At 50.5% G+C, this 11,264-nt stretch overlaps 2 protein-coding genes across 2 annotated transcripts; one reads left to right on the forward strand and one right to left on the reverse strand.

Moving 5' to 3' along the window:
- Positions 1–2,390: 2,390 nt before the first annotated feature.
- On the reverse strand, positions 2,391–5,362 carry L3HYPDH (trans-L-3-hydroxyproline dehydratase). Its single transcript, XM_088539747.1, has 5 exons — positions 4,789–5,362; positions 4,441–4,610; positions 3,887–4,009; positions 2,926–3,063; positions 2,391–2,606 (listed from the first exon to the last, which is right to left on the reverse strand). The coding sequence occupies exons 1-5, from the start codon at positions 5,360–5,362 to the stop codon at positions 2,481–2,483; spliced, it is 1,131 nt and encodes a 376-aa protein (XP_088395873.1). The 3' UTR covers positions 2,391–2,480.
- Positions 5,363–5,671: 309 nt separating this feature from the next.
- Positions 5,672–9,220, forward strand: JKAMP (JNK1/MAPK8 associated membrane protein). The gene is made up of 7 exons (XM_088539250.1): positions 5,672–5,736; positions 5,832–5,923; positions 6,100–6,254; positions 6,990–7,196; positions 7,815–7,996; positions 8,498–8,574; positions 8,885–9,220. The coding sequence occupies exons 1-7, from the start codon at positions 5,724–5,726 to the stop codon at positions 9,101–9,103; spliced, it is 945 nt and encodes a 314-aa protein (XP_088395376.1). The 5' UTR covers positions 5,672–5,723; the 3' UTR covers positions 9,104–9,220.
- Positions 9,221–11,264: the final 2,044 nt, after the last annotated feature.

Below are 11,264 nucleotides of genomic sequence, written 5' to 3' on the forward strand. Positions count from 1 at the left end.
CCCAGCCACGACAGGTCCTCACAGCCCCATAAGGGAACCCCGGCACAACCAGGATGATCCCCGTGGCCCTACAGGGGACAGGTCCCCATGGCCCCACATGGCGCAGGGACCAACCCCTCCACACACACACATCCAAGATGGGTCCCATGGCTCCACATACAGAATGGGGGAGCTGGACCCTGTCCAGCAGCTTCTCCAGAGCCATCCAACGTTGCTGCTGGTCAGCATAGACAGTTTGCTACCCCGTGCCATTTTTTTTCACCTATCCCACCAATATGCGATCCCTCGTCCCCATAGACAGAGACAAATGTCAGCACCAAAGGGGCAGGAGAGTCTGGCACCCCTGTGAATCCACAGCTCTAAAGCAAGTGAGAGGAAACACTGCCCAGCTCCAAATGTAGCAGCTTGGCCCTTTGCCTCCCCAGCTACTACTTATGCTCGGCTCTGCTCCTGTTCTCCTCACTTTTTGAGGGAAGATGGAGAACTTGAGGGAAGTGTGGTTTCCAAAGCTGTGTCAGTGCCTGTTTTCCCTGAGGAAAAGACTGGGGTGATAATTTGGTAATCACAGATTACCTGGCAATTAGGTAGCATGATCACACGGATAGACATTAAAATTAAAAAAAAAAAAAAAGAAAAAAAAAAAAAGATAATATACTGCACTGCTGAGTGGATACCAGAACAGAACTGGGGAGCTGGGAGGTAACAAGCCATGGGGCACACCATGAGGCTTGTCATCACAGCAGGAGCTTTTCCATTCTTCAGGCTCTAGGATGGTGAAATAAATACAATTTTAACCAGAATTTTCCTATTTAATCCAGGCTTACAGAGCTGTGACTCCACTATCGCCACTTTTATTCCCCCGGATCTCTCCTTGGAGCCCAAGCAGGGGGGACGTGGTGGCAGAAGAGGCTCAAAAGCAGGCCCAGGCACATGGCAAGGGGCAGGGAAGCCCAACACTCCTCCTGGGAAGAGCTGTCCCCAAAAGGCACAACAGCAGCTTATTCAGATGCCGGGAAACCGCCGCCACATTTAAAATGTCACTTGAATGTTAATGGCTGTTAAAGAAACTGCATTTTCAACTGCTTTTCTACGGGGAGCAAAGGGAGCAGCACTGCCCCGTCCCCAGGCCTTGCAGAGGCAGCTCCGCGGGCCAGGAGCTGCTGCTTCCCCTGTGAAGGGAGCCAAGACCAAATCCTGGTGCGGTGCCATCAGGAGCTCAAGGGCACTCCGGGGCCATCAGTGCGGAGCAGCTGACACAGCGGAACCAGGACCCGTAGTGCAGAACTTGGCCAGAAACGGCTGAGTTTGTTCCTGTAAGTGCAGAGGATGCTTTTCTCTCATCTGCTTCCTGTGGACCAGAGCCTATACGGGATTTAGCCAGGCTGAGACAGGAAATCAGCAGAAAAGTTAGGAGCAAGTGTCCTGGAAGCCAGGCTAGAATTGTACGCTGCAAATGCAGCTGCCCTCTGAACTCATGGATTTTCTGCTTCTTTCCTGTCAGGAGCTGTAACCTTCAATTTGACCCTGACAAAAGAAATTCCTCTCTAGCTTTTCTTATCTTCATCTTTTCCAAGCTCTTCAGTACCATTTGCTCCTTCTAAACTGAGGAGAGGATGATTCTTCCATGCCTTCAGCGAGCAAACACCACTCTGCTCAGCTGAACGCAGTGCAGTTTACAGACCCCAGATGGGCTGCCCACAGTCCAGGTTTGGTTTGGTTTTTGCTGGCAGCTCCCCCTTGATGGGCTCTGACAAAGCAAGCACTGATTACCCTCTGCTCTGCAATTGCCACCTGGTTGAGACAAAATCCTAAGTAAATAACTCTGCAACCAAAGGTCCCAATAGCTCAAACCTTCAAATCCAGCCCCTGTTGAAAGTTAACAGCTAAAGCTGCAGCCAATGGCCCAAGATAAGCAAGTCAAGGAAGGTTCAGGGGATCAGTGTAACATTAACACACAGAATACAGGAGGATCCTAGGAATTAGTGACCAAAACACTGGTATCAAGCACTGGGACATACATAGATTCTGCAGGGGTGAAGCAAGTGCAATTGCACTTGAAGCAAGCGGTGGGCAGTCCAGAACAGCAGTGACACACTCAGCATCAGCGCTGGAAATGAGGTATAGGCATTAAAAAGGAGGAGAAAGGCAGTATTTTCAGCTGGCGTTTAATAGGAATCTGATTTAGAAATTAGTAATTCAGAGACATTTTTAAGGCCTCTACGCTGAGGACCGCTGTCCAAGCTCAGCTCCATCTTCTGTGAGTAATTAATTATTAAGAGATCATCTCAGATCAGTCCTTGGCTTGCATTCAAATACACTAATCACAACAGAGGAACGTGGCCTGTCATCCTGAAACACTGCAGATGCTGTCATACCACTAAAGGCTGTTCCTGATTATTGCAATGGGCTGTGGGAAGAAGCAAAGTCTAGGAAAATGTACGGGTAGAAGTCTAAGCCCATCAGTGAGAATTTGCCACTGTTCACTTGAAGAAAAACCCGTATTTCAGCTGGTCCTCCTCTTCGACAGTGAAGGTGGCGGTACCAGTGTAATAGGCTTCTCCAGAGACCTCCACGACAACAGCATTGTGGTCCCCAAACCTGGTTTCCTGCAGAGAGATTAGGATTAGGACAGAGGTGACAATTTATTTACATCAGCATCAGAGACATTTCTCACTCCAGTCCCTCTTGGATGGCCAAGAGGGGATTTACAGTGAAGGCACACAACAGAACAAGGTCTTGCTATCCCCTTGCTTGCTTCCTTAATAAGAAATCCCACAGCCTGATGCTGGTGGGAAGGCAAGATCCCCACACCTCTCCCTCTGGGCACAGCCCTTCCTTGGGCATAGAAAGGCTTTTCAGCTCCTCCATAAAGCCAAGGCATGGAGCAGTTTTCCAGCCAGTCCTCAAGGAGCACAAACCACTTGCCTTCACTGCCTTCCCAGTGAACAGGGACCCCGTCGTGCTGCTCCTGAAAGTTCTGGTCTGATTCAGCTGGATGAGCCCCTTGTGATACTGCAGGGCAATGCGGGCTGTCACTCCTGAACCTGTTGGACTTCGGTCGACCTGTGTTCAGAAGAGAGCTCTGGTAGTTTGAATCTTTTATAGAAAAGAATACTGCTCCCCTTAACTCTGTCATCTTTCTATTGTATTTTGGCAAAATCTCCCTAACCCAATGGTTGGTATAGAATCACAATCGATCCAGAATGAAAAAACAAACCAAACGGGTCTGGAGTGTTGTTAGATTATGAGGAGCCTTGGCCAACTATGGTGGTCTCAATAAATAAAGAGACAGAAGAGACAGAAGCCACTTTCCCCATTCTTATGTGTCAAGGTCAGATCCGTTCTCATCATCCTGGTTGTGAGAGCTGCTGCCAGCCCCTTTTAAAAATCTCCAAAAATGCTGTGTTGGCCAGTGATCCTCTCCAATGCTTCACACTCCTCACTGCTGAGAGCTCTCATCTAAACTTCCCCTCAAATTTACACAGTTTTACCTTATCCGTTGCAAAGATAAAATTTTATTCCCCTTTTCTTCTCTTTAGCTCTGCTTATGTTTTTATTCCCAGCACAGGTTTCCTAGACTAGGATTTCAAGACAATTTACTGTGTGTCTTGTTGATATCCCATGTCCCAAGTCCCTCATCCCTGGGAGATTCCTACCTACAGGACATAGGTACGAGCCTTTATAAAATGCTGCCATCTAACATGCACAGAGGCACTTCTGTCATTAGGAACTAAAACCTCATCTGCAAAAGGTCCCTCAGATCTTCAAAGACAATGATTGCTGTAGCAGAAGGGAAAATATGAAACAGAAGCCCAAAACATGAACAGAACAGTCACTCGTACCTGCAGGGGACATAAGTAGCAGGGGAAGGAGGTCCCGCGGGTACCTGCTCATCTGCAAACACGCAGATGTTGGTGGTGGGCTCCTCGCTGAAGGCGTCCTTCCCATCCGTCAGGATGGTGCCGTACAGGAACGCCAGGTCTTCGCTTTCAGGGTGCTGAGGCTTGAACTGAGCAGCGCAAACAGCTCCATGAACGACAGCACGGAGGCAGCCAGCACTAACCGGCACTACGGCTCTTTCAGGACACTACAGCAATACGGACAAGGCCACGCTGCTGCACTGCCGACTTTGCTCCTCAAGATAAACAAATATGCAAGGCCAAGTGGCCAAGGCAGGTGATTTTACAGCATCTTTCCTCTGGGAAGGCCTGTTGTACCTGTGGCCAGACCTCCTAGGGGAAATCCCCACCTCTGGCTCCTGATGGCAGAGATTATACACATTTCCAGCAACGTAATGTGGCTGGACAGGCAGAAAAGCGCCAGAAATACATAAATTCTGGCTGTTCTCTATCCCATGAGGAGGGATGGAAGCACTGAGCACCCAAAGGTCGGCACATGCAGCGGCTTCCCCATGGCCAGGCGCAGCGGGACCCGCTGTACCTGCTTCTTCACCGCCTCCGTCACGGCGCTCGCGGCCTCCACGAGCTCCCTGGTCTTGGCCGTGCAAACATCCAGGCCCAGCTGCTCGGCGCTCAGGAGCGCGTAGAAGGTGCCGCCGTAGCCGATGTCCACCAGCACCGTCCCGCGGCCGGGGACGTCCACAGGCAGGTCTGAGCGGAGGACGGGAGGGCCATGAGGAGGGGACACGGCACCCAGCCCTCCCGCACCACGGGGGCCGCCAGTGCCGGGGTGGAGATTAACGCTCCGTCCCCGGGAGATACGGGGTCGGGGGCCGCTCCGGCCTTCCCAAGGGAAGGATGCGCCGGAGCCGCCGGCGAGGCCACGCACCGGTGGCGGCGGCGAAGGCGGGCACGCTGTGGAAGCGCACAGGGTTGCCGCTGCGGCGCCCGTCCCAGGGCACGAAGGCGGTGACGGGCCCGCAGGGGCAGCGCAGGCGCACGGCGCTCTCGGGCCGCCGCGGCGCCGCCACCAGCCCGTAGTCGAGGGCGAAGCGGCCCAGGGCCAGCACGGCGTGGCCGCACATGGCGCTGTAGCCGGCGCCGTGCAGGAAGAGCGCGGCCAGGTCGGCGCCGGCGGCCGCCTCGCCGCGCAGCACCAGGGCGCCGTACATGCCGCCGTGCCCGCGCGGCTCGTGCAGCAGCGCCCGCCGCACGTGGTCGTGCGAGGCCGCCACGAGCCGCCGCAGCGCCAGCAGCGGCTGCCGCGACGCCTCGGGCGGCAGCTCCAGCCGCGGCACGATGCGCAGCGGCTCCCCGCCCGCGTGCATCTCCACCGTGCGCAGCACCGGGCCCGCGCCGCAGTGCGGCGGCAGCCACCGACACCACCCGGCCTCGGCTTCCAGCCCGGTCTCCATGTCCGCCCCGGTCTCCGCCCCGACCTCCCCGTCTCCCGCCGCCGCCATTTCGCGCTCCCCGCCCGAGCCCCGCGGACTCCGCTCGAGCCCCGCCCCCAGGGCGAGACCACGCCCCCGTGTGACCACGCCCGTCTATGACCACGCCCCCCGCAGGGCGGGTCGTGTCTCCGGCGGCCACGCCCCCTCACATGACCACACCCCGTATGCGACGACGCCCCCGCTTGTGGCCACGCCCCCTGGCTGTGGCCACGCCTCCCGCACGTGACCGCGCCCCTCCGGGGCGGGCGGCTCCGACTGGGCACCCGCGCGGCGTGAGGCCACTTACGTCACTTCTGGGCGTCGGAAGGGGAAGTGACGTACGCGGCAGTGCGCCGGCAGGGCTGGAGGGGTGGTTGCCAGGTTACCGAGGATGATCCGCTCCGGTAGGGCGGCCATGGCGGCCGGAACGGACCGGGCCGGGCCGGGGCGCGGCGGGGAGCGCGGGGGCGCCGCGGTAACGGGTCTCCCTGTGCCGCAGCCGTGGACATCCAGCCCGCCTGCCTGGGGCTCTACTGCGGCAGGACCGTGCTCGCCGTGAACGGCTCCCTCGAGATCTACGGGGACTGCGGGGTCAGTGCCCGGCCTGGCGTGCAGGGAGAGGCCGCGCGGTGCCGGGGGCTTGGTGGGAGCGAGGGGCCGAGCCCGGGGGCGGGAGGCGGGGAGGAGCTTCGCGCTGGGTTTGCTCTCCGCGGTTGGGATTGTTGGTGCTCGGGAGTTTTGTAAATGCGGCCTTGGGCTCTTGCCAGGTGTGTCCTCGAGGGCAGAGGACTGATGACAACAAGATCTGTCGCGAGTGCGTCGGGTCCCCAGAGCGCTATGACTGGCTCTACCTGGGCTTTATGGCCATGCTCCCCCTGGTTTTACACTGGTTCTTCATCGAGTGGTACTCGGGGAAAAAGAGGTTAGTATGCTTTCCCGTTAGTTATTTGTAAAGAAATTGGGTACCATACGTGATCACTCTGGTCGCTGACTGGCTTTCACAAGCGCTGAAAGCTGCCCTCATGCAGCAGCACCTCAGTTTGGGGTGCAGTGGAGTCTATTTGAGGCCATTAAAATTTGTGCTTTATTGTGTAAGGTATTGCCTTGGTTGACAACTCTTTGTCTGCCGTTCTTTGCCTATTTCTATGGAAAAAAAAAAAGGTGCTTTATTTCCTTTATTTTTATTTTTCCTTTTTATTTATTTTATCTGTTTTTTCACTGTTTTTACAAGGGTGATGCAATATATTTCACATTTTGATGAACGTCCTCTTTACAAATCGGGAATCTTCATGTCTGTTCCTTTTAAACATCGAGGTAGTTTTTTTTTCCCTCTTGCTATGCAAGGAGAGTTCTTCACATTTAGGAATCGAAGGCTGGATTTGTGCCACGCTTTTGCGGTACCTTTAATTCCTGCAAGTGGCAATGGGGATGCTTCCCAACTGAGCAGCTGCTGAACAGAATCTGAATTGTTTATAATTTGTGTAGGAGTCAGTGTATTTGTCATCCAATATGTTGGACGGTAATCTTTATAAAATAACCCAAAGTTTTCTAGCAGGTTTATCGCGTTCTCAGTCACGGTGCCTGTTAACTCTGTGGGTGTCACTGGGGTCTTGGGAGGTGGTAGCCCAGTACAGCGCGTGTCCGGCTGTTCCCGCAGCTCCAGCGCGCTGTTCCAGCACATCACCGCCTTGCTGGAGTGCAGCGTTGCAGCCGTGGTCACCCTGCTGGTGAGCGACCCCGCGGGCTCCCTGCACATCCGTTCCTGCAAGGTAAAGAAGCTTTCGGACTGGTACACGATGCTCTACAACCCCAGCCCTGACTACATCACCACGGTGCACTGCACTCATGAAGCTGTCTACCCTCTGTGAGTAGAAAGGCTGTTCTGCTCCTGTCTGTCCCTTTCCTTTGTGCAGGTTTGTTTCCGAACAAATGGACCCTTTTCAAAGGAAAAGGATGTGTTTGGTTATATATAACTTGGAGCAATAGGTAGCAAAAATCTTGAAGCCTGTCAATTTCTTGAACTGTCTTGTGTGTGAAACACCTGACAACTTTTTGAATCAGAACAAACCAGCTATCTAGCAGTGTCTTTTTTAGGTGTTTTCCTGTTGCAGGAAAATAGGCAGGGGAAGCCTAACGTGTCACAAGATACTGGTGTGATTGTAATTGCTGGTGTTCTTACACGTGATGCAAACCTCACAAATATGTATTCCAGGGAGCTTTTTATGAGCTGCTTTTTATGGCAGCTTCTTGCCGCCAAGGAAGGCGGCACAGTCAGACTGTTTAGCTGTTAAGACTCATTTTTGCTCCCATCTCTGGTACATCGTGGCTGTTTGACCTACGAGGAGGCAATCTGGCATTCTGTGACTGCATATTCCCCTCCTTAGACTGTAGAATTGACTCTAATCCCAAATTTTCTGTATCTGAGGGAGTCTGCAGAGCATAGAGGACTGAAAATATTAACCAGTCTCTCTTGTATTTGCAGGTACACAATTGTGTTTATATACTACGCCTTCTGCCTTGTTTTAATGATGCTACTTCGACCTTTCCTGGTGAAGAAACTCGCCTGTGGCTTAGGGAAGTCTGACCGCTTTAAGAGCATTTACGCAGCCCTTTATTTCTTCCCGGTGCTCACGGTGCTGCAGGCGGTCGGAGGAGGCCTGCTCTGTGAGTTCTCTGCTCGTAGCATTAGAACAGTGCCATAATCACACGTTAACAGACAAGCGGAGGGGTGGGGAGTGAAGGGACAACCTCTGGCAGCACAAGCCGTGTCCCCCTTTCACCAGAAAGGGAACAGAGCCGGGTATGAATGGAAACTGGATGCTTCTTTTAGAGGGAATTAGTTCTGGGAATTAACTGTCCTTTGCTTTAGCTTCCCTGCCCAGGTGAACTGCTTCCTTTCTTCCTTTTTCAGCTAGTGATGTAGCGTACAGTAACTCTAACTAGAAATGTTAACATCATTTGCACTTGTCAGAAGTTAACTTTAAAATCTAGTTAAAGCATGGAGTATCATCCTTAGCTCATCCTTTCTGCTGCATGTTTGATATCATGCTAACAGGCAGGCTACAGTAGCTTAGTTTAGGTGTGTGAGGTGTGGAACAAGGATATATATTTCAGCAGAGATCCTGCCTTCTTTTTCCTTCTAAAATGTTCAATGTTTGCCTCTAGATTATGCCTTTCCATATATCATACTGGTACTATCCTTGGTTACGCTGGCTGTGTACATGTCTGCTTCTGAAGTGGAGGTAAGTAAACATGTTTTTCCTGTTAAAACTCATAACATAAAAATACATAAATGAGTAGAGCCTTTGATCTCCTGCATTTTCTCAGCAGTGCACTCTCTATTTAAGTCTTTCTGACTTCTCCTCTTAGCTGGAGGAAGCTCCTGCAAGATTTTCCTCTTGTGGCCTGCTGAGAAACTGTATTATATATGGGACAGACTCAAACTCTGGGGGCTTCATGTGGTGTCTCTGTGCCCTTGCAGTAGTTTCTCTTCAACACCAGGTGTTTGGTGGCAGGCTGAATGCTAACAGGGTACTCTGTTTATTTTGCAAGTCTTTCAAGGATCTTCTTGTCAGGAAGAAAAGACTTGTTGTCCTCTTCAGCCACTGGTTACTTCACGCCTATGGAATCATTTCCATTTCCAAGCTGGATAAGCTCGAGCAGAACCTCCCTTTACTGGCCTTGGTACCTATTCCTACGCTCTTCTACTTGCTGACTGCCAAGTACACGGAGCCATCCCGCATCCTCGCGGAAAGTGGAAATGGACATTGAAGAGCCTGTGCCAACAACGCTGGCCTCATAGTCTGGATGAAGCAAGTTCTGTTGTTTGTGTACAAGACCTCAGGGTGAAACACCTCTGAGTTTGTGGAATATTAAAAAGCTGCGCTTTTTATTCTTCATAAATAGATTATCTAGATCAAAGGGAATGTCTTTGTATCTATTTATTACTGTGAATCTGTATAAAAACTTGTGACACATTCTAGTATGCGTTTTTTTTTTTTTTTTTTTTGCTTGTAGATGTTTATTTCCTAATACAGTATTTTGGATGTTGTTTGAATAAAACAGAACTTGGTTCTAAAGTTTTTCTCTTCCCCTAAAACTTCTGCCAGCAAACCCCTTGTTGCAGGTAAGCCTGGGAGGTATCAGGTAAGTAGATATGGACACAGCTCCATGTGCCCCATCCCGCGCAGGCACCGCGGCCGCCTCGTGCTGTGGGAGAGCCTCGTGCCTGCTGGGTCAGTGTGTGAGCCGTGCCGAAGTGCACAACGTTTGTTGGTTGCTTTTTTATTTTTTCCAGGTGGACCAGTGTGATGTGTGGCCACAGCAGTAGCCACAACACAAGAGCAGCTGGGGTCAGGCAGCAGCTGAGAAAGGAGAGGAATAAGCACAGCTGAGGCACAAATGCTATCCCAATCACACAACTTTATATGATACCATTATTTGAATGCTATAAACAGAGTGACTTGGAGATCTAGACAATGTGGGCTGCTTTGAGGATAAACTAAACCCACTGTAGACAAAGAAAAAAATAGTCCAGAATAAAAAAAAGGTTTAAATTTTGTTAAATATAATACTTGTTTCCTTCTCTGCAATGCCCATTAACAGACAGCTTCACTGTCTCTAAAAACAGTGCAAAAAACAAAATAAATTTTGCATGCAGAAACAAGGTTTTATTCCAGGATTAAGGAAGTGATCTCCTTAAGGAAATCAAGCAAATTCTGTCCATACTGTTACCTACAAAATGTAATTTGCAGACACTTGAATCTAGAGGGCAGCTTTAAACCTGCACTTTTAACTTTGCATATTAAAGTACTAATTTTCCATACCTGCCATGTTCACAGACACACAAAACTCTGCACAAAACTCTGTTTAGAAGGTTCTATATTTGCACACCGTGGCACCTTAGTACGGGTGCAGGGGGTAAGTGAGCAGCCCATGGAGCAGCACGCAGAAGAAAGCCACTCACAAGCGGGCACTGATGCTACTTGTCCATGTTTATGTGTATTCCTTATGGACAAAGTTAGACTGGGGGTTGTGTTTGAAAAGAAAAACAACAACAAATTTCAGGTACAAATGAGCTTTAGTGAAGAGTGCAGCTCTTGGTAAGGGTAGAGAGATGAAGAATCGTAGTAACTTCAAATGGCCAAGGATCAGGGAGTGAAGTAGAGTTTGCAGGAACTAACTTGTGCATGGCAGAACCAAAGGTTTACCTTTCCTTCTGGGCACTAATACTTGAGTCTTCAGCTGAATCTGGAATATAAAATGCAAATTAAACTCCATCACCTGCTCTCGCTAACATTAAAAAAAAAGGAGGGGAGGGGAAAATTGATTTTTTTTTTAAAAAGGGCAAAACTCAATAACAGCCATAGAGGCAGAGCCATAGAGGCAGATGTAGTTGCATAATTAGAGAAACGTTACCCAGACTCAAGGATTTCAAAGCAGCCTGAATGCCCCAGCACTTAGCTCTGCAATGTGACTAAACACAGATTCTGTAACAGATCCTGTGTCCGTAGCAGCAGACAGCAAAGCTGTGACTTGTTATGGGTAAAGACTCTGCACTAACAGTGAACGCCAAAGTCTGCAGGATTTGAATTCAAAAGAGGACGTGAAGCAAGTGATTTTGCTTGTATGAGCATACAGCCCCCTGTGTCCTATCACCCTCCAGACAGCAATATAAAATATTGCTGATTTAAATGGAAACTGCAGTACAGATTGCTCATATGTAAAATTCCAGAGACCATAAACATTAATTAACCATTAGTCCTGCAGTGATAACCGTGCAGCAATGAACTGCAGGAGAGAGGGTTTGTTAGTTTTATTTATCCTTTGTGCAAAAGCTGAAGTAAATTCTGCAAAGAGCAGTGACCCTCCTAGGTATTTTCTACAGCACCTCCCCCTTACTGTCATTATCACAAATCTCAAGGAAGTGGAA

The sequence above is a fragment of the Tinamus guttatus genome, unplaced genomic scaffold (genome assembly GCF_059628265.1).
Source record: "Tinamus guttatus ecotype Peru unplaced genomic scaffold, ASM5962826v1 Tinamus_guttatus_pri_ptg000048l, whole genome shotgun sequence".
In the NCBI taxonomy this organism is placed as follows: domain Eukaryota; kingdom Metazoa; phylum Chordata; class Aves; order Tinamiformes; family Tinamidae; genus Tinamus; species Tinamus guttatus.

What these genes read in the sequence shown, in the direction of transcription:
- L3HYPDH (XM_088539747.1), bottom strand. Translation starts at nt 5,362, where the DNA reads ATGGCGGCGGCGGGAGACGGGGAGGTCGGGGCGGAGACCGGGGCGGAC. An exon ending in GCGTGTTTGCAGATGAGCAG is followed by an intron (nt 3,064 to 3,886) that starts GTACCCGCGGGA and finishes TTCTGAACACAG; the next exon opens with GTCGACCGAAGTCCAACAGG. An exon ending in TCACTGGGAAGGCAGTGAAG is followed by an intron (nt 2,607 to 2,925) that starts GCAAGTGGTTTG and finishes ATCTCTCTGCAG; the next exon opens with GAAACCAGGTTTGGGGACCA.
- JKAMP (XM_088539250.1), top strand. An exon ending in CATGAAGCTGTCTACCCTCT is followed by an intron (nt 7,197 to 7,814) that starts GTGAGTAGAAAG and finishes TTGTATTTGCAG; the next exon opens with GTACACAATTGTGTTTATAT. An exon ending in GGTCGGAGGAGGCCTGCTCT is followed by an intron (nt 7,997 to 8,497) that starts GTGAGTTCTCTG and finishes GTTTGCCTCTAG; the next exon opens with ATTATGCCTTTCCATATATC.